Below are 22,550 nucleotides of genomic sequence, written 5' to 3' on the forward strand. Positions count from 1 at the left end.
GCTGTGCTCCCCTCCCCCAATTTTCGGTCTACTGGCAACCTAAGGTGGCTCTGCTGCCTGCTGGATGCTCTTTACTCTGGTCCATAGGGCAATAACCTACACCTAAGGACTGTCCTACAGACACCCCTAACATTAGAGTAACTGAGACAAAGGCAACCACTGGTTTCTAAAAGCCACTCTCAATACACTTCCCTTTCAAATGGTAGAATTAAAAAAAATGAAGTTGCAAAAAGGGACAAAGGTGCAAGACTTGTTGGAAGAAGAGAAGCTTACTCAATTCAAGTTACTGCTGCTTTTTACTAAGATGATACCTTGCACTGAGTACTTAAACTTAGGGAGAAAAATACAGTAGATTTTACAGAAAACAAATTTGAATCCATCACAAAAATGTAATGTTAAACAAGTAACACTGACAATTTCTATATACGGCAGGTCCTTCCCCATTTCCACTTGCCAACTCTTGGAATGCTTTCAACATCTGGGCTTGATCCTCATCTCTCACCTGTGGAATTGGCCCTGTCTGAAAGGGACATGGATGTGCCAATGGGCCATGGGCTGCTTGGGTGGTGGAGATGGCTGCGGGCTGGAGAAGCGAGGCTGCTGGAGTGGAAATGGTGGTGAGGGTTATCGAGGGAATGGATGGGATGGGCACTAACCACAGCTGTGAATGAACACAAGACAGAGAGATGCTTAACATGCTGCACAGACACAGACAAAAGTCACCCTTCCCCCTCCCATTTAACCAAATCTTTATTTTGGCTTTTTGGTGGTAGGTGGCTAGACAATCAGCCATCAATTTTATATTTGACTAAACAAATGAACACATTTCTAGGCACATTCTATATCTTTACAGAATAAGAAAGTCTGAGGGGTATATTCTGTTAATAGGAACAGGGGTCAGGATTAAGGAAGTATTTTTCTTTGCCTTATCTGCATTTCTGAATACTTCTATTATAAATATGAATTACACAACTATTACAATATCTATCTGAATGTCGCAAAATGTAAGTCCACAAGCAAATGTTTCTATTATTTTTTCTGTCCTAAAATAACATTAATTAAATTAATTAATTAAAATGACATCCACTCTTGATTAATGGGTATTAATAAGTAAGCAGCTGTTTAATCAACTTTAATACATTAAAAGGAATGTAAATAAAAATTTTAACCATCATACCTCAATCTAGTAATAAAAGTATAAATTATAATAGCACAGCACCATTTTTTACTATGTCCAGCCTGGGGCTCAGTCTACCCATTAGCATTTTAAGCCATAAATGGATGATGTTCCTAGTTTCCTTTCCCTTTCTCTGGCTAAAGATTCAATTTAGGTAAAGAATAGAAAGTTCTGTATAGGTTCCATATGGAAATTCCTATGAAGCCTCTTTAATAAAGCTTCCTGTTTAACCTGAGATATAAGCAGTAAAAAGCAATACACCTAGAGTCAGAAAATACATTTTTCTTAGGTATGCTTTAGAGCAGCTGAAGAACAATGTTTATGATCAAGGAAACTAGCTGCACATTGCCCAAACAGGCAAACATGCAGGTACGGTAGACAAGGAACATAGGGATTCCCCTGTCTCCTTTTCTAAGCAAGGTTTTCATAAATTTTGATAATCAAACTGCATTAGCACTTTGGAACCTATTAAAATATCTTCTGTTATGTGGGATCTCCATAGATCTTTGTGGAGCTATCAACATCACCTTGGAAAGAGAAACCCCAGACCATGGAATAGATGCATTTCTTCTCCAGAGGCTCTAGCAGGTCCATGGGAATAAATTACAACCATTAAAGTTAGCTGAGAAGGGTGATCATTATTCTCAGATCAAGATCTCCTCTGGGGCAAGAGAAGTAGTTTGCAAAGTGAGATGCTTCAGAATCAGTATTTTCCACAATTCAGGCTGTGGGGAAGGAGTAAAATAGATTGACCTAGGATGTGCAATCTGAGAGCATTCTAGGGACAGATGGTGAAAGAAAGCCAAAATGGACTTTGTTTTAAATGATATTTCGTGTTTCCAAATACATAAATAAAAAGTAAATGTGTTGGTATAGAATAAAGTTAGTTGAACCAGAACTTGATGGGTCTGCATAGGGTTTGGATCTGACCTCATCCCAATGCCAGCAAGCCCATCTAGCTCTGCTCAGCTTCTCAGACCAAGGTATGTGGATGCACCAGGTGCAGAGCTGCTAGGTGGGTTTCAAAAAGAATCTCTCAAAGCTCCAAGTGTACCCCAGCACCTTGTTTTAGATACTTTTTTTCCTTTCTTTTTTCTCTTTTTGTCTTTCGAGACAGTGTTTGTTTGTGTAACAGCCCTAGCTGTCCAGGAACTAGCCTTATAGACCAGGCTGGCCTCGAACTCACAGAGCACAGAGATCCTCCTGCCTCTGCCGCTTGAGTGCTGGGATAAAGCTGTGTGTTACCACCGCCCGGCAGGGTTTCAGATTCTTGAATGAAAGATTCTAACAACTACCCAACTATTTGGGCACAAATTACATACTACTGTGTATTCATACGTATTTCTTCCTCATCAAACCAAAATCAACAAACGAGAGAAAATGATTGCAACTAGAATTGTATCTTTTTTCTTTAACATATTAAATAAATCTATTTTCTAAGTTTTAGAAATAAGCCAGTTCAGGAAGAAACTGAGCCCTTAGAGCACTCAAATTACCATCTTCTTTTTTTTTTTTTTTTTTCGAGACAGGGTTTCTCTGTAGCTTTAGAGCCTGTCCTGGAGCTAGCTCTTGTAGACCAGGCTGGTCTCGAACTCACAGAGATCCACCTACCCCTGCCTCCCGAGTGCTGGGATTAAAGGCGTGCGCCACCACCGCCCAGCTAAATTACCATCTTCTTATAAGTAAAAAACAAAAACAAGGGAAGTAGATTCTTCTTTTTTTTTTAAACTGGAGGTATCTACATAGGAAACCTATTAAAACACATAAAATATGTTTTTCCCCTGTATGCTTCTAAGTGTAAGTCATTCTTCCTGCTATGGACATTAAGCTTAAGTTACTTGTAAAAACTGCTTATTTTGATACAGCCTTATTCTTTCAGAGCTGATTTCCCTTTACAATCTAGTGTCTTCTCTGGCTGTGCACTGTGAGGGTGTGTGAGTGAGGGAAGACAAACGTGCACGCTTGGAGGTTCCATGAGAAGTGTGGATGAGACCTTTTCCAAGTAGAGGATTCCATGGCATCGGTGCCTGTGTAGGACATTCAGAGCTGGTTAACCTCATCATTTGAGTGATGTGGCTATATAGTCTCTTAACTGAAAGACCCACACTGCCAGCTAATCTGAAAGGCCTTTTTATATTGAAACAGAAGCACGGGAAAGGACAAAATAGACTGAAAATGCTGACTCATCTTTATCTTTCCCTGATCTGGAGACAGAATCTGACTGGAAGCCCAGGCTGCCTTTGAAATCCATTCTGACTCAGTCTCCTGAGTGCTGGGGTTACAGGTATTTACCACTATGCTTGGCACTTTTTTTTTTTTTTTTTTTTTTTTTTTTTTTGAGACAGGGTTTCTCTGTAGCTTTGGAGCCTGTCCTGGATCTAGCTCTTGTAGACCAGGCTGGCCTCGAACTCACAGAGATCCATCTGCCTCTGCCTCCTGAGTGCTGGGATTAAAGGCGTGCACCACTGCCGCCCGGCTTTGATTTTTAAGAAGATTAATTTTATTACTTTAAGTTGTGTATGTTTGGTCTGTGCACATGAGTGCGATGTTCACAGAGGCCAGCGGTGAAAAGTCCCTCTGAAGTTGGAATTAGAGTTGGTTGTGAGCCACCTGATAAGAGTGCTGTGAACTGAACTTGGTCCTCTGCTCTAACCACTAGGCTGTCTCTTCAGCACATTCCTCTCTTTTGATTCTCAATACTAACATTACTTATTTTTAATTTCAACTATTATGAAAGGAGTTCTAGTAACATAACTGCTTGACAAAATGAAGTATGAATCTATCAAGCTATCAGTACTGATCATATGCATGACTTTTGGCAAAGCCCAGTTGCAGTATCAGGAGATGCTTTCCTGTCTCTCCTGGAAGAGGACAGAATTTATTTTTTTTTAAAAATGATCTTGCGTGTGTAGGCATACATGTGCTATAGAATGTATGTGCTACTGTGCAGGTGGAGAGGTCAGAGAACAATTCTTGAGAGTTGGTTTTTCTCTTGCTACCACACGGGAAGCAGAGAACCAACTCAAGTTCTTAGACCTGCACATAAGCATTGCTCTTCTCTGAGCCATCCTGCTAGCTGCAAAGTTAGCTTTTGAATCTATCCATAACTTAAACATGTTACTATCAAGAATATTTAATTTTTATGTGTATGGATGTTTTGCCTGTATGTGTACCATGCATATGGCTGGTGTCTGTGAAGGTCAGAAGAGGGTGTCAGGTTTCCCTGGAACTGGAGTTACAGATAGTTGTGAGCCGCCATGTTGGCACTGGGAATCAAACCTGGATCTTCTGGAAGAGTAGTCAGTGTTCTTAAGCACTGAGCCATCTTTTCTAGCTCAAGAATAACATTTACTATGAAATACAATACTTTGGTACTTCTTCTTCCTGTAAGGTGTCACAATATTGTCAGTTGATCTGTATCTTGCAATGAAGAGAAGTTAAAGAGACTACTCATAGCTATTTCCCACCATGACATGGAAGACTGGTGGCAGTGGGGGGAAGAGAGATGCTTCTACTTACGCTGAGGTGGCTGAGAGTCAAAAGGCATCATCATTTTTGGTCTCATTCCCCTCCTTCCAGCCAGTGTAGACATGCTGTCCTCTGACTCGTGCCCTAGATATAAATATGGAGGTTAGTAGTAAGTGTACGCCCTAGGCCTCTGAGCAGCCTCAACAGTAACACATTTCCACTGAAGGTTTCGCGATTCACAATGTACCAAGCCAAGGAATTTAGATTTGTAGCATTAAGCAAATTTTTGCTGAGATTCAAAAAAGATGATATGATGGTGCACACTGTACTTCAGTGAGATGTGTGTATAAGCATCCTTATCACAGAGGTTCTGAACGCCACAGTGACAGGTGAAGTCCAAAGGAAAGGACACAGCTCAATGCACACACATGAATTAGATCCCTCAAATACTCGACTAAAGCCTGATGAGAGACTTAAAAATATCTAGAAGGCTGCTCTTAAATGATGCATAACCTCTTCCTTTCTATAACAGCTAGCTATTGCTCATCAAATACTGAAGAAAAATAAAAAAACCCAAGATAAACATTTTTTTCCTTCAAGACAGCGATTCTCTGTGTAACAGCCCTGGATGACCTGGACCTCACTCTGTAAACCAGGCTGGCTTTGAACTCACAGAAATCGGCCTGCCTCTGCCTCCCGAGTGCTGGGATTAAAGATGTGTGCCTGCAATATACATTTCGTTAAAACTAACCTCTTACCGGAATTGTCAAATTTAGGTAACCTTAAAAAGTGGAAACAGTACCTCTGTATGAATTCCGCCTTTGATGGATATTGCTATCCATGGAATTGTCGACTGGTGTGATATCTTGAGAGTTTCGAGGGATTGGAGTATCAGTCATGACAGGGTTTGGATCTGGAGACTTGTCAATAGGCTTCAACTCCAGTCTCTCATGATGGATCCATAGGTCTGGGGGCTTCACGTCTTTGCAGTTGCCCTTATACTTATGGGAACCATTCACTGATTTGCAGGCAGCTCGTTTCCTAGGCACAGAATTAAGAGTAGTCCTTAAAATGTATTTCTTTTGAACATATTTGTCAAAGCACTATGTCATTAAAACTGATTTTCTGCTAGGTATGGTGTCACTGGCCTATAATCCCAACTAGTTAGGAGGCAGAGGCAGGAATATAAAATAGTCAAGGCTTGCCTGGCCTAGTTAAAGGGCAGTCTATGCAAGTTAGCATGATTTACTCTCAAAATAAAAAGTAAAAAGAGGGACTGGAAATGTAGCTGAGAAGCAGAGTATATGTTTAGCACTGGGAAATCCTAAATGCAATCCCCAATCAAAACAAAAAAATACTTCAACCTGGGGCTGGAGAGATGGCTCAGCAGTTAAGAGCATTGCTTGCTCTTCCAAAGGTCCTGAGTTCAATTCCCAGCAACCACATGGTGGCTCACAACTATCTGTAATGAGGCCTGGTACCCTCTTCAGGCATGCACATGGAGAGAATATTGTATACATAATAAATAAATAAATATTTAAAAAATACTTCAACCTAAAATAAAACAATAAACTCTTTAAAGTATCCTGAGAGATACTTTAAACAAAGGCAGAAATGGAAACAAACAGCAGCAACAACAACAACAACAACAAAAATCAGAGACAATTATTTCTGGAAACAGTAAATGTGGTTTTGTCTGTTCATATATTATTTGGATACTATGTCAGAGCATATCTGAATATTGTTTTTTTTTAACTAAGAGAGTGAGCTAGCATTTAAAAATAGAACCTCTAAAGCAGAAGGTTCCTCTACAAGTTTCCACTAGACAGAGAAAGGACAAGACGTAAAAATACAACAAGAAAAGGTAAAAATTAATGCCCAACAGATGGAGGGAGTAATTTTCTAGGACCCCACCAGGTGGCGTCAAGAATGTGACAGCAGTCTCCACTAGGCTGTGGTGCCTTCCTTCACTCATTCACTCACTTTCCCAGTCACCTTGTTCCTGTCAGATCCTGTGCTACACTGCTGTGTCCTCAGCACTTTTGATCAAGTGAGAAAAACGACACCAAACTATTTTTAAATGCTCTGAGTTTACCGAAATGCCAAGTATTAATCTTAATAGTTGGAGCTTAGGTAGACGGGGAATATGTGCAGAATAAGTGACTTTTATGCTGAGACATAACAGGGACAGCATGTGTATTCCAGGTGGTGAAATCAGCTTATGCCGAAGCCCTGCAGTGGAGCAGCAGCCTTGTCTACTAGGGGGATCCTGTAAAGTCCTGAGTGATGACAGGGTGAGCCATGAAGAGAATGATGGGAAACAGTGCTCAGGAGGCAGCCAAGGACCAGATCGTGAACAGTTTTTACAGCAGTACTAAGAATATGAACTTCCCTCTATAAGAAAGGAGAAATAATTTAATGGTTTTAAACAAGAGAATAAGGTCAATCTTGAGTTAAAACTTTATCCCTACCATGTTGTGAAGAATGAGCCTGTGAGGTGGAGGCAGGAGAGAGTCCATCAGTGCTGGCCTGTGGCAGTGGGAGTGGAAGAGGCAGATTTGAAAGGTGTTTTTAGGAGTCAGAAATGATAGAGTGAGGGGTGAACACAGACTGGGTTCAGATAAAGAAGAAAAAGAAGTAAATGGTGAGGCCAAAGCTTCTGTCGCAGGCCACTTACACTGGGAATAGTAGACTAGAAGAAATTTTACTGAAAACGCAAGGAATTTTGGGTTGGACATGTGTTTATTAGGTACTTTTTCCATTGCTATTTGGTGTGAAGCAATTTAAGGAAGGGAGGGTTTGCAATTTGAGGGGTACATCCCACCATGGCCAGCAGAGAATTGCTGGTCACACTGCACCTGTAAGTAGAAAGGAAGAGACACTTCTTGTGTACAAGGGCTGGGCTATGTATCCTCAAAGCTAACTCTCAGGGAACACTTCCTCCAACAAGGATCCATATCCTTCATAATAGAGCCATTAGCTATGGACCAAGTGTTCAAACACAGGAGCCTATAGAAGTAGGCATATTCACATCCAAGCTACTCGCTGAGTTTAGAGAAGAAACGTGAAAGAAGCAACAGGGTGTGTGTGTCTGATACTCATAAGAAAGAGGCCTGGCTGTAAATAGAAATAGTTTCTGGGAAGCATAGAGTAGATGAAACCACAGAGGCACATGAGGTCACGTGGAAGGGCTTGGAGAAGAGAGGAGGTCCTGACTCAGGCTCTGAGGAAATGTGTGTAATCTACTAAGAGCAACTGTGCTGAAATGGTTGGGAGAAAAAGGACAAATAAAGCTTCAACATGTAGTGAAGAAAAAAAAAAGACTCCAAGCTAGTAGAAACAAATACAGTGGACCTGCATACTTGTGTTTCAGTCTCAGATTCAACCAACTTCAGGTTGTAAATATATTGCTTTTATATTTCACTGAATGTGAACTTTTCCTTGTCACTCTTGAAGAAATAGTGTAAAAACCATTTGTATAGCAATTACTTAGCAGTCACATATGATTAAGATAGGGAGAAATAAATCCCTCATGTTGTTTGGTGAATTACAGAGTACACCTTCACGGCTGTTCTGTCACTAGGTGATGTGACCTTACAGGACCATTGTGTCATATGTACAATCATTATAAGCTGAGCATTCCTAATCTGAAAGCTTGAAAATCATTGGGCACAGTGGCACATACCTGTGATGCTAGCAGTTTGGAGGCTGCGAAGTAAGAGTTTTAGCTTTGAGGCCAGCTTGCTGCAAAACCTTGCCTCAACATACCAAAAAAATTATTCAGAAAGTTTTGGTTAGATGGTGATATGAAGAAGTAGCTCGCTCATCTCCTACAGTTTGGATGTGGTTTGTCTCCCACAAAATTATGTGCTGGAAACCTCTTTAGTGGTAATAAGAGGTAATGGAATCTTTAAGAGATGGAGCATAGTAGGAGGAAATTAAGTCAATGGGGCATCACCTTGGAGGAGACTAAGTACTTCTCACAGGACTTGAATAGCTCCTAAACAATAGGCTGTTGTGGTGGAATCTGGTACTCATTCCTGGGATCTTCTTTTGTATATAACTTTTTGTTTCTCTGCCATCCTGTGGCCAGGGACCCTCACCAGCATGCCAGAACCATGCTATTTAGACCGTTCAGACTACCAGAATCTTTAAACAAATAAAGCTGTTTACGAAGTGCCTACCCTCAGGAATTTTAATGTAGAAACACAAAATACACTAATACATCATCTGACAGCTTCTCTCTTCTTGAAGTAGAATCTTGGGCAATCTGTGGAGAGTCAGGGAACTAGAGAAAACGTGTTGAAGAACAACAAAGGCCTAAACTTTAAACTCTTTATTGATGTTGACACTAAATTGCTATAAAAGCCACTACCTGAACAAGAGGTACTTCAAGTATTAAAGAGGAAGAAAAGGAACAAGAAAGACTCATTATATTTTCAATGGCTAATAGAACACCCAGAAGCAGCTTAAGGGGAGTTGAGGGGCAGTGCTGCAAAGATTTGATGCAATTATTTTAAACAAAGGGACCCAAATCTGTTGGACTTGCAAATTCAAATACAGAATACAGAACCTATTTTCCTTGTTTCAGTCTGAAGACCCTCTTATTTATTTTTTTATCTACTTTGAATTTTAACTCCTTCTAAAGCACCATGGAACTCTTTATTGTGAGTGTTTATTTGTGTCTGTCTGTCTTAATAGACCAGGCTGGTCTCAAACTCTCAGAGATCTGCTGCCTCTCTCTGCCTCCCGAGTACTGGTATTAAAGGCGTGCATCACCACCGCCTGGCTTAATTTTGCTTTTTATATACTATTAAACATCCCCAAAATACTAACATTAAATATAAGAGCAAGTTCATATAGATAGATAAAAGAAGCACAAAATACAGAAACCTGCAGAAACATTCTAAAAAAGTTGTTTTTCAGGCTTTTAAGAAAAAAGTTTTCTATACTCAAAAGCAGACAAGAGGCCTAGGTAAAGGAGCCATTCTTGTCTTAGAAGAGATCTGTAAGTATAAACTATGGAAAGCTATTTGACAAGAGAGATTTAAAATATCACATAACCTATTTGACATAAAATAATTCAAAAAGCAGTTACAAGGGAGCATATTACCTGTCCTATGTATGGGAAATAAATACATTAGCTGGGCATGGTGACATAAGCCTTTAATCTCAGCACCTGAGGCAGAGACAGGTGGATCTCTGAGTTCAAAGCCAGCCTGGTCTATACAGCAGGTTATTGGCCAGTCAAGACTACACAGTGAGATCCTGTTTCAATTTTTTTAAAATTATGAGCTATAATATTTTATATAAGTTCATAGTTTCTTCCACCTTGGCTGACACACAGGCTATGAAATAGCCTATTGTAGGTCTGCTAGAAACTCGATGTGGTCTGCTTGCTGCGTACATATACAGATGTGCTTTCTGGCTTTTGCGGTAAAAAGATTTTTTTCTTCATCCCATTAAAGTTTTATTTTTAACAACTCAATGTTTTACTTTTCATTTCTTTCATATATGTGTGCAAGTGTGTATAGAATCCAGAGATTGATACCTGGTGTCTTCCTCTATACGCTACACTGTATTTTTTTAAACAGGGTCTATCACTAACCTCAGCTTTCACAGATGGCAAGGCTAGCCACCCAACAAGCTTGAGAACTCTGTCATCCCCTTTACTCCACTCTACTGGAGTCAGAGATGTGTCCTGCTGACTCAGGTCATGTTTGCATTTTAAGCACTTTACTCACTGAACCACATTCCCCAGCCCATATTTTTAGCTTTGTAAACATTTTTTTGCTGCTATTATTGTTAAAAAAAAATAAGACACAAGGCTGGAAAGATGGCTCAGAAGAGAATAAACTGCTCTTGAAGAGGACTTGAATTTGCTTCCCAGTACTACTGTGGGTTGGCTCACAACCACCTATAATTCCAGTTCCAGAAGTATCTGAGGTCTCTGTGCATATACCTACATATAGATACACATACACATAACTAAAAATAACAATAAAATAAAAATAAAATAAAAATAACAATAAAACACCAGGACACAAACATACAGCCTAGGCTGTACACAGAATCAGATCTTTGATGCCACTGTCTTGTACATCCATTGTCCATATCTTGGCCTACTGGAAGGTCTTTGCAGAAAACAATATGTATGCTACTGTGTGGTCTCCTATGATTGACAGTGCCTTCTTCTAGATGCCCTTCTGAGGACCTGCCCCACTTCCTGATCAGGTCTCTCTACTCAGAAATGTCTATGGTGGGCTGTTTGGTTTATCTCCTTTCTTCAACAGAATTTGAATTATAAAACAGAATTTTTATTTATAAACAGCACACCATGGATATTCCTGCTTGTAGATGCAACATTTTTGGTCTGGGATAGGGGAAGATATTTTTAAACATTTTATTTTTAATTATGTGTACACTTCTGCAGAGACCAAAAGTGGGTGTCAGATTCCTTTAAACTGGAGTTACAGATGGCTGTGAACCACCCAAAGTAGGAACAGAACTGGGGTCCACTACAAGAGCTGTACATGTTCCTAACTGCTGAGCAAGTTTCCTAAACCCACTCACTTTTCAAACTTTTTCAGGAGCGTGTTGAGGCTCACAAAAGCCTGTTAAGCCTTAACTAAATTTCTTGGTAGGTCTTTCTCTTCCTCCTCCCATGGTTTCTTTTTCTCCTGTCTCTTCAACTTTGTGTTCAGTAGATGGCAGGAATATTTCAGCTCCATTAAAATCTTGTGGGACCTTGCATAATATACATATTCCCTAAGACATTCCCATGGTAGGGGCATTGTTGCATTTAAAGTGGCCTTTCATGTACTTTATGTTTTTTAATTCTTTGCATCACTCTAAAAACATAAGCAACACATAAGAAGCAAAACACAAACAAAAAGTCAAAAAAAGATATACTACAAGTTTATGGGTTACATTTTAGGGATCCTTACTTCTTCTGGTGAGAAGTGGTGCGCCGGGTACAAAAGACAGCGATGATCACAACCACCACAATGGTGATGACACCAACAGAGACAATGATGACCAGCAGCATATTGCTGTCTAGAGGAGAGGTGGGGCTCCCATGAGGGCTGTTGCTGCCTGCACAGGGAAAATGGTACACCTGTTAATTTGTTAGGTGATTAAAAAATATACATTCAATTAGGCTATTAAAGCATTCCAAGGTATTTCATGGGAACTTCCTTCATACCAGCTATCAGAGTTCCACATAACGTGCCACTCAAGGAAATTATTTCTAGATTCTAAGTTCCTAGGGATATGAGAGTCTGCTCCCCCCACACCTTCAGGGATTAGCACAGAGGTTTGCTCAAAGAATAGCATTTAGTGGAAACCTTCAAGGGTACTGACATGGTAGAGCTTCCAAAGCTCAAAGGTTCAGATACTTTCTGACAAGTATGTCAGAGGTCTTGCCTCTCTGGTGTCTTGTAAGATGTGCAGATTCATTTTTAAAAGCTCCATGCTGAGCTGCAGAGAAGTGTGAGTTCCTGGGTGCCATACCCAGAACCTTTGGGCATGGTGACACGAGCTTATAATCTCAGTGCTGGGGAAGCAAGGCAGGTTGAGCTCTGGTAGGCAGGACATTGGAGCACAGAGATTGGTCAGCCTAGCCCACTCTGTGAGTTGCAGCCCAGTGAGAAACCCTGTCTTAAAGTGTGGACAGAACCTGGGCCTCTACATGGACCATGTATGTAACCCCCCCCCCCCCCAATCACCATTCTAAATTCTTTGGGGTATTTTTTTGCTTTTAAAATCATATAAAATGCATATTCCTATAAAGTAAAAAGTTTTCCTTAACATACAGATGCCCGAAATTACAAAATCACTATTTGAAAACTAATCTTTTTTCATAATCATACAGACAATACAATTTCCTTATTCTACTTCAGCAGGAAGCAGGTCTAGATGTATGTATTATTTAGACAATTATTTATTGAGCGGTTACTATGTGCCAGTTATTATTGTAGGTATTCAAGATGCAACAGTGAAGAGCAAAGATGTAAATGCTGGGGGTGGAAGGTTGGCACAGCAATAAACAGATATGAAACTCTAGTTAAGCATGCTATGACAAAAGCAGGGAAAGGTGCTACACTGCAGAGTGACTGTGTGGCTCACTTAGACTGAGTAGCTGAAAAGCTTTTCTGAATCTAATGTGGCTCTGCCTCAAGTGTAAGGTCTCTTTCTTTCCACAATGTTGGAGAAGCAAGGCCTGGAGCCTGCACCTGCATATCCCTGTGGACAGCCATGCAGAAAACAGCTTCTAGAACACACAATCTGGACTCTAAATTCAACTTGTTTTCATCTGCATAACTGTATTAATAATTTTTTTAAAGAAGCTTCTCTTAGAAATGGCTTTTGAGCTTATAATTAGACGAAAGGATCTCATCATACAAAGGCCTGAGGGAAGACACAGCAGAGTAGTGGTTCCCGACCTTTCTAATGCTAATGCTGTGACCCTTTAAAAGGCAGTTCCTCATGTTGTGGTGATCCCCAACCATAAAATTATGTCATTACTACTTCATAACTGTAATTTTACTACCGTTATGAATTGTAACGTAAAATATCTACTATTTAGGATATCTGATAAGTGATCCCTGTGGGGATGTGACCCAGAGGTTGAGAATTGCTGCTCTAGAGGGAGGGAACAGAAACTAGAAGGACTAGAAGTTTGTGTTCCTCCCAACTTCGGTGGGCTAAATCTCTCATTGCAGTGTATAGAAGTCAATGAAGAGATGCATTACTATTCAAAGTGCTACAAATAAGCAACTATGAATGCTCAGCTAGAGATGGAACATCTTTATCAACTCTTGGTCCCTAATCCCAAAGAACGTTATGGCAGAGGTGACCCTTGCTTAGCACTAGAATTTCTGTTGGACTGTTTGGTGGCACATGCCTATAACGCCAACCCTTTGAAGACTGAAGCAGGAAGACTGCAGTAAATTGAGTCCAGTTTGGGTCACACAGTGAATTCCGGTCTTACACTTGGTTATAGAATGAGCTCCTGTCTCAAAAACTAATCAACCAATTAGCCAGAAACAAAGTAATTAAGAAGTAGGATGTTGTAGAAGGAACTTTTATCAAGAAGGCTGGGGAGACTGCTCAGTGGGTAAAGTGCTTTGACCTGAGTCTAAATCCCTGGCACCCACAAATAAACTAGACATGGTGGAATACAATTATAACCTCAGTACTGGTGGGATAGGGACAGGCAGATCCCAGGGCTTGCCAGCAACCAGTCTAGCTGATAAAAGGAGTGCTAGGTTTCTAAATCAAAACTTTTCTCGTTGTGTGGGAATCCCTTCCAACAACACTGGATTATCTGACCTTCCAACTTCGACTCTATGATTTTACAGACATTTAAGTACAGTGCTAAATCTGAGGCTGATTTAGAATGGCTTAAGAGCTTATTCTTTTACATTTGGTTCAATCATTTTTATCTTTCATTTCTAAGAAAAACTTAAGCAAATAATTTACACTGTAAATACTGACCTTCAATGAGATAACATTTTTATATTTGGAAAAGACTACAGTACTAGAACCAATAAAATTAACCATACTGCTAACTTAATGCTGCTATCAACAGAAATACTAAGCTACTGTGCTAGATTCTTGCAAGATGGGACAACCTAGCAAACCAAAAGCTAGGGAATCTGGGACATGAAGAACACCAGAGGTGAAAGTATTTCTTTTCTGCATTCAACACAAATAAGTTTTTATTTATTTGGATTTAACTTCTAATGTTATGAGTCAGACAAAAGTTTCTAGGAGTAAGAAGGGGCCATCAAAGGGGCTGTCAACACTCTTGCTGAGATCATTATTACATGTATTTCTATATGTCTGTCCTGGATTACTGGAACAGTTTCCTTTTCCCCCGATTTCATCTTCTTAGCTCTCAATCAATTCTTCATGGTTCTCAGACTAATAATAGCAGATACTGATAAATGGCAGTCTTAGTTTATCAGTACTGTCAGACACTCTACATATGTGATTTATAGGAAAAAGTCCAGATTTCTTAGCATTGCTATCTGGGCTGTTGTCAGGCTAGTTCTAACCTACGTGTACACTCCACTCTACCCCCAGGCAGCAGGGCCCTAAGGAAAGCAGGTGATGCTGCTATGCCTTTGCATGTGCTGTTGGTGCTTCCCAGAACGTCTGATGCCCATCTTGACATGTAGCAGGCTTTTTCCTCTAAAGATTATTTTTAGTTATGTGTTTGTATCTGAGTGTCTGTGTACGTGTGTGTGAATGCCTGTGGAGGCCAGAGGAGGGCACCGGATCTCCTGAAACTGGAGATACAGGTGACTGTTAACCATACAACCTAGATGATGGGAACTAAATTCCAATCTACTACATGAACAAGAAGTGCTCTTAATTACTGAGCCATTTCTCCAGCTCTGAATCTTTTATGTACCCTTTAAGATATGGAATAGATAATATCTCTTTTATAAAGCCTTCCTAATTTTCTATCAATTGCCTTTTTACTTTCTTCCTCCTATGGTTTGCCATAGAGTCTGAACCTTCAAAATACAAAGTACAAGTGGATATCTAAATGAAAGAAAAGACAGAGGAAAATTACTTCCTTACAGTCTTGACACTTATACTGTCTATAGTCAAAATGCAACAAATGCATGAAGAAAAAAAATTCTAAACATTGGTAGTATAAAACTTTTGGAAGCATTCAAGTGTGTCTGGTTCTTCTAAACGTCAGCTGACTTCCCCAAAGCATGGGCATTAGACAGACAGCTGAAGTACACGAAGTTATTCACTGTACCCCCATGCTTATGACGAAGAGATGATGGGACGGTGAGAACCAAGTCTAGTGACTACTGCTGGACATTTTGCCACCTGGGGTCTTAGAGCTGGCACAGAATCACCTGCATTTTAGGCTCATGTGACAGTGAAAAAAGCGCAATCAGAAGACAGAGGTCTGAATTTTGGTTTTATGCCAGAATTAGCAGGTGGCCTCAGACACACCGCTTTTCCACTGATTTTCTTACTATATCAACTGGGAATAATGCAGTCTGTTCTCCTTAATTCCCGGAGTGTAGGAGCAGTGGTAAGTTTAAGTATGAAAGTAACTCAGAAATGCTGAGTAACATTCTGTGGAGAAGGAAAAGGCCTTTTAAGAAACAAAATTATTTTTATTTAATGTGTACAGGTGTTTTGCCTGCATGTATGTCTGTACATCACATTCACACAGGGCCCAAGGAGGCCAGAAGAAGATGTCAGATACCTTTGGACTAGAGTTACAGACAGTTGTGAGCTACCATGTGTGTGCTGAGCAATGAACCCGGGTCCTCTGCTCTTAACCATGTCTACAGCACCAAGAAGGAAGTGTTACTCAACTGAGGGTACTAGCTTGCAGAATGGTAAAAAAGTAGAATTTTCCCCCCTAAAATTCAAAAATAAGTAACGGAGATGTTGAGATTCTGAAGCAGTTCTCTGGCTTGTGATGGGTAATGCTACCAGAGGGCTAATTTTTGAAAGCCCAACTCTTTTCTGGAGATAGTAGGGAACAGATGGTTTGTTTAGGCATCAATCTTGTCTCCTGCCAGCTACATGGAGAAACAAGATTCTATGATGACTAGGCTTCCAGTAGTAATTCAGCAACATTTGCCGCAAAACGGTCAAAGCTAGATCTGCTAAATGAAACACTACATCAACATGCCATAACCCAACACTGAAGCTATAAAACACATTTGAAAAATTTAAGCAAAACTGCCATAATGTCTGTAGCAAGCTGAAAAAAGTCTTAGAGAGGGGTTTACCACTCATTGGAGGTTTGTAGTCAGATCCTAGATCTGGCAGTCGGCTTCCTTTTCCTGCTGATCCTAAGGCTGAAGCAGAAGAAATCATGTCAATAACAAGTCAACATGTAGGTGTGACAGCCCACTTCACAGCTAGTTGAGTGCTTTCTAAACACAAATCATCTCAGTCTATTCTGTAACAAAATGAAACAACACAAATAATGGACGAATGCAGTTTGTATGCCAACGTAAACAAATAGCTTTCTGTGCAAGAAGGTATCCAGAAGACTGATGTCTCTGTTTCAAGGCTATGACCAGACTACCACTCTGTTGTTCAGAAGTGGAGGGCTCCCCCATTTCTCTAGCCCAGGAAGTGAGGCTCAGAGCAGACATGTAGATGTTTCTTTTTATAACAAAAGAAACCAAGGGAGTAAGTGAAGCTGATGCTTGTACCAAACAACTGTATTCTCCAAAGGACTTGGTGATGCTGATCTAGCTTGGCTAGTGTCAGTACTGTTCTGTTACCCCCCCCCCCCCAGATTATGAAGTTGCCCTTCTAAATATAAAGTTAACGTAAGCAAGGGCAGGAAGGTAAGCAGAGGTTCAAATCATATTCTAACTTTTCCTTTTCTTTCACCTAAGCATTAAAAAACAGGAAAAAAAAACCAGCCTTCCTTCAGTAGCTTACATAGGTCACTGTCATCTGATCTTAGTCCCAAGTTCAAATATGTGAGGTTGCTGATTCAGGCCTGGGGTCTCCCTGAGCAGCAGACCTCAGGAGACAGAAACACCAGGTTTTTGATTTATAATCCTTATTCTTGGTTTTCAGTCTCTTTCTTCACATTTATACCAAAACTCCTTAGGGGAAGCCCTTCCTTCATAAAGTAAAGGTATTCCTCAATTCTAAGTTACTAGCCAGAAGTTAGTAGCAGCAAGCTCTTGAAAAGAGGCCCGCAAGGATGGTAAATACAAGCTACTCCTTCCAGTTAATAGCACACAGTGCCTAAGAGATGGCCCTTGAACACCTGCTCACTACACAGCGGTACTTTGATGGTGGGCAAGTTATTTCATCATTTGTGCCTCTTTTTCCTTAAGTTAAAGCAAGGATTCCAAAAGCATCTACTTTAACACACTGCTGTGAGGCTAAATGAAAAATTAAGACCATGAAAAACTGTGAATATTACTTGGTGTGTAATAAATGATCAATAAATGTTAACTATTACAAACATAATAAATTCAGGGAAGAGTATACTCTTTCCCTCTATGGAGGCAGAGCACATGGAGCTCTAGTAAATACTTGAGAGATAGTGTCACAAATAAAGCTTGATTAGAAGTGTATAAACTACATTTATTTCTGCAAAACATTAGCACTAATGTCAATTTCTCTTTCCTCTTATAAATTACCATATTTTAAAAGAAACAAAAGAAACCCAAATCTAAGTCTGCATAAGTAGTAGAATAAATCTAGAGGCTAAATATAATTTGGTATGTTCTCAGAAGCCAAAAACCTACATAAGAAAGAAAAAAAAGTTCTTGACTCCTATGGTACAATTTCAGGATTTCTAGGGAATATTTTAATTTAATTTAGTCCCTGACCCCTTTTCCATTGTTCATACTTATTACTTTTTCTTCTTATTTCTGAGGCTATCATTTCTCCCAAGTGACACACACTACACATCAAGATTCCAGTTGTTCTTCATATGCTATTACCTCAGGCAAAATCTAACTGGCAGAGATACTTGACATTTTAAGGTTCTTCATATTTAAATGTTCATGATCGTTATGCAGGCTACATTTAAATTCCAGAGCACTGCATCACGTAAGAAAATAAAACAAAACAAAAACCAAAAGTTGCCAATGAACATGCTTTGCCAAGATTATTAGTTTATATTCCTGTATTTCCTAATATTTTCTTTAAGAATTAAAGAATAAGTAAGAATTTCAAAGGATGAATCTAGTACCCAAAACACCAAAAAAGGTAAAGAATTTTAAATAGCAGAGGCATGGAACAACTAAGTGTTGTGTTGCAGTTACCAAGTGAAGGGATAGAGCAAAGCACATTTACATTCTCTGCATATGCAATGTAATGACTTGTGAAATCCTATTCTTGCAAATACTCACTAAAAACTATGCCTTCTATTTTCTCCCATGTACAACAAAAGACTTGTTGAATACAAACACATCTCCAAAGTCATGAAACTCAATGCTTCAAGTTCTGACTCTTTCTTGTATTAACCAAGATCCAAAAACCTTGTATTTTTGATTACTACTCTTAAACCATGAAAGAAATGATCAAATTTACTTTCAGCAGTCTTTTGCAGTATGGAAATCCTCAGGATAAAAATCACAAAGTACAGCTCCCATGCCACCAGAGGAATCACAATAAAAAAGTGCTGACCAATGACTTCAAGACTGATGGCGTCAAGGCTCATGCTTCCTAAGTGTCCAGGCCGTATATTTTTTATCCTTTTATAAAAGTGGCCATATTTAATATTTAAGAAAATAAATAGAAAGAGCTGTAAATTAACATATTACAAAGAATAAATTCTTGGTTGCAGATAAACACATATTTAACAGAATTTACGTATGTGAGAAGGAAAATATGGTATTTGCTGAATTTGATATTAACTTCTCATTTAAAGAAATAAAATTCTAAATGTTACAAACAAGGAAGGTTGGTATAATGATCACATTACGCCTCAAATGCTTATCACTGTTTATAACAGTAGCATCTTAACACCTAAGGATAACCTGATATTCAATTAAGGCCAGCCTTGAGGTTATTCAACTCAGTTTTCTTCCACCAGTGGATTTAGCTTCTAAGTGAATCCCTCAGCTTTTCAGATATCCCAAGGGATATAAACATGGACTCAACTCTACTTTGGCCAATAAGTTTATGTGTGGTATTTAACACATGGTAGTAATTTTCATGGGGAAAAGATGAAACAAAAAGCTCATAATAGGTCACAAAAGAGAGAAATGAGAGAGAGGCCATCTACTCATTTACCTTGGTCATTAGGCATTTTATCAGAGGAGTCCGCTGACAGGCCAAGCACAGGGGAAGAGGAAACAAGAGCAAGGATCACCAGCTTTGAAGATGGACAGACAGAAGTTTTAAAGGAAAAAATAAAATTCCCACAAACTTCCAAATAAATTGACAATAGAAATTTAGATTTCCATATTTCCACAGATTCAGCACCCAACTCAATTTTATTATCTAAGCTTGCTTGGCTTATCATTATTTTATATTCATTTTCTTGAGCTTTACATAAACAACCCCTTCCAGTCTCGTTCTCTACAAAGGTTGCAATATAACGTCTTTATGTTAAGAGCCTGCATGTGTTGAAAGAACATCTGTCACAATAATATGTAGTATAACTCTATGGAAACCAAAAGAATCACTTCTGAGTTCTCAGATAAAACTTTTAAGATCACTGCAATTCTTCTGCTCAGATATGCAGAGCCAAAGTTCCTGCCTATGTGGACTGGGAGAGTACCGATTTGGCAGTCAGTGGGTAAGAGAGGAATCCTCTGGAAGTCTTCACAGTGAGGCTGGCAAGTTCATTACCAGCATTCTCCACACTACCCACAGTTTCTATATGCTGCAGCCCCACTCTTTAGACAGCATATTAAAACCCTTGGCTCAGGGAGCTTTACCTTTAGGTGTTCTGAACTGGACAGCTTCAGACATGGGCCCCATGCCTTTTGAGTTCCGGGCCTGGATTTTGAAGTAGTATGGTGTATCAAGTGTTAACTCTTGAATCTGGTGAGTCAGTCTGTTTCCCACAACAGGTTCAATGACCCAGTCATGTATCTCTGCATTCACATCTGTGCTGTAATAGATGATGTAACCTGTCCAAAGCAATTACAGGAAAAGAAATCCTATTTCTGTTTTTCTTTTTGCAATCAGGGAGTCAATAAATGCCTATGATTTAAAATAATATAGTTCTGAGACTTAGGAATGGTATGACATGATCAATTAGCTCCAACCAATGTCATCTCTTAGGAGAAAAATGCTTGGCAGACTGGAAAACCTCTGACAAAGTTCTAAAATTGGGGCAGGTGAGGCCACAGAAACATGTCACCAGATACTTCCACCAGGGGGCACTCAATCCCCACAGACGAGGCAGAAGCCTACCTGACTCACACTGCAAAAAAGTGACTTATTGTTTAAGGTTTTAAAAGACAAAGTAAAAAGTAATCGGAGTCAAGGTATTTCTTTTACAGAAGAGGCAATGTAGGATCCTAAGAAAACAAGGAACAAAGGCTAGAATTTATAGAAAAGGACATCTTATTCAAAGTTAAAGGAACACGATGGAGCACCCCTTTAATCTCTGCAACTGTGAAACAGCTACAGAGTGGGTTCCAGCCAGAACTATACAGAGAAATCCTATCTCAAAAAACCAAAACAGACAGACAACCACCCCCACCAAAAACAAACAAACAAACAAACAAACAAAACACCAAAAACAAAGTTACATGAACAAAATGCTAAGAAACACATTATCTTTCTCAGTCTTTGGGCCACCTTCCTCATATTTCAAAGGGTAAACTGGTTCTTCAGGACACTACTAATATGGCAGAGGCTTCAAACAGCAGACAGTATCTTCTCTATTATGGGAAATTTACTCTCCAAAGCCCAGGAGAAAAAAATCTTCAGTTCCTTTGTAGGCCTAGGATATTCAAGCTTTTAATTATAGTACCGAGAGCACAGAAACCTGAAGCAGCAGAGTTTGGGATACTGGTGGTTTAAAAGCCTAATGGGTTTGGAGGGCTTTAGCGCAGAAGAACAGTTTATGCATACTAGGTAATTCCCATAGAACTAAACACGCAAGTTCAGAACAAGTCACCTGGGGAGTGAACAGCTTTGTGGAAAATAAACATACCCACCAAGCTGCAGTAGAACAAAGGCTGTACGCATACTCTAGCCCCACAAAATATTGTTAAGCCAAACTACTGGCTGGCCACTCAATTCCGTGCTACTCTGGGCAGACGGCACTCCCTGCTCCAATTTCAAGGACCAACATGGCTCACAGCACTCCCTACAATGACCAAGTCAGCCACACACTCCCACTTCTACTGACAAAACAGCTCTTGCCTGGAGTCGTGCATCGTCTAAGGCATCTCACCTGTAATCTTGCCGTTAGCTTCAGAGGGAGGCTGCCAGTTCACTATTATGGTCCTAGGTTTTCCTTCTTTACTCACAACGGTCACATCTTTAGGTGGAGAAGTAGGAACTACAAAACAACAAATACTGTACACTTCAATATAATTCACAATTTTCCAACTCTTTTCAATGATAAGGCACAGTAAATGTATAGGACAAAGACAAAACCCCCTGGTTTCAACACCTCAAGTCTATGTGTAACCAACCATTTCTAAGAAAAAGAAGACTATACAAAGTATCAAAGGAAAACCAGAACAAAACAAATATGAGGATAGAGAATGGGCCTGTGGGTTGGAGCCAGGGATATATACTCAAGGGAATCAAAGGCCACTGCTTTCAAGCACAGACTTCTGTTTGGCATTGTACAATCACATCTCCTTAAGGCTACAAGCTAGAGAGGCATGTGTAGTCAGTTACATAACTGGCCCCAGATTGTTTCCTCTCACTTGATTTGGCTTATCTGGTAGGACATTTTAAAGTGTGAAATAGTTTTCTCTCTTGCTTCAAGCCAAATATGGCTTTTAAGAGCTTAATTCCCTCTAAGAAAAAATTTACAATTTGGTATTTTTCATTTTAAGCTTTCACTGAAAGCATACCACTAACTGCTGATGTTACTGCTCTAAATAAAAGCTGTTCTTCATCAGAAAAGCCAACAAGAAAATGACCTTTCTATATTATACCCGAGAACTTTAAATGTAAGGCATGAGTTGGAAAACCCTCAAATCAACTTCCTAAGACACTGGAGTTCCAATATAAGATGGGAAAGCCTAGTGAAACAAGCATCCTAAGGGAAAATATAATTTCATTTATTAGTCAAGAAGCTGGAAGTAAAGCAAAAAGATATTATTAAAATAGAGGAGCTGAATGTGGTGGTGCACACTTTTAATTCTAGCATTCCTGAGACAGAGGCAGGCAGGTCATCTTGATCTATACAGTGACTCTGAGAACAGCTAAGGCTACACAGTGAGACTATGGCTCAAAA

General features: G+C 39.6%; 1 protein-coding gene across 4 annotated transcripts in view; it reads right to left on the reverse strand.

Moving 5' to 3' along the window:
- Positions 1 to 22,550, reverse strand: part of Neo1 (neogenin 1) — a 175,484-nt gene that overhangs the window by 9,149 nt on the left and 143,785 nt on the right. For 2 of the 4 annotated variants that reach the window (XM_038322980.1, XM_038322979.1), the window contains exons 19-25: positions 21,531 to 21,638; positions 20,059 to 20,253; positions 16,423 to 16,491; positions 11,593 to 11,740; positions 5,448 to 5,686; positions 4,697 to 4,789; positions 503 to 661 (exon numbers count right to left, since the gene is read on the reverse strand). In XM_038322980.1, the coding sequence (XP_038178908.1) occupies positions 503 to 661; positions 4,697 to 4,789; positions 5,448 to 5,686; positions 11,593 to 11,740; positions 16,423 to 16,491; positions 20,059 to 20,253; positions 21,531 to 21,638 (1,011 nt within the window). The remainder of the gene's footprint in view (positions 1 to 502; positions 662 to 4,696; positions 4,790 to 5,447; positions 5,687 to 11,592; positions 11,741 to 16,422; positions 16,492 to 20,058; positions 20,254 to 21,530; positions 21,639 to 22,550) is intronic. The other 2 variants (XM_038322982.1, XM_038322981.1) reach the window with 1 other exon arrangement.

Source organism: Arvicola amphibius, chromosome 3 (genome assembly GCF_903992535.2).
Source record: "Arvicola amphibius chromosome 3, mArvAmp1.2, whole genome shotgun sequence".
NCBI classification, from domain to species: Eukaryota; Metazoa; Chordata; class Mammalia; order Rodentia; family Cricetidae; genus Arvicola; species Arvicola amphibius.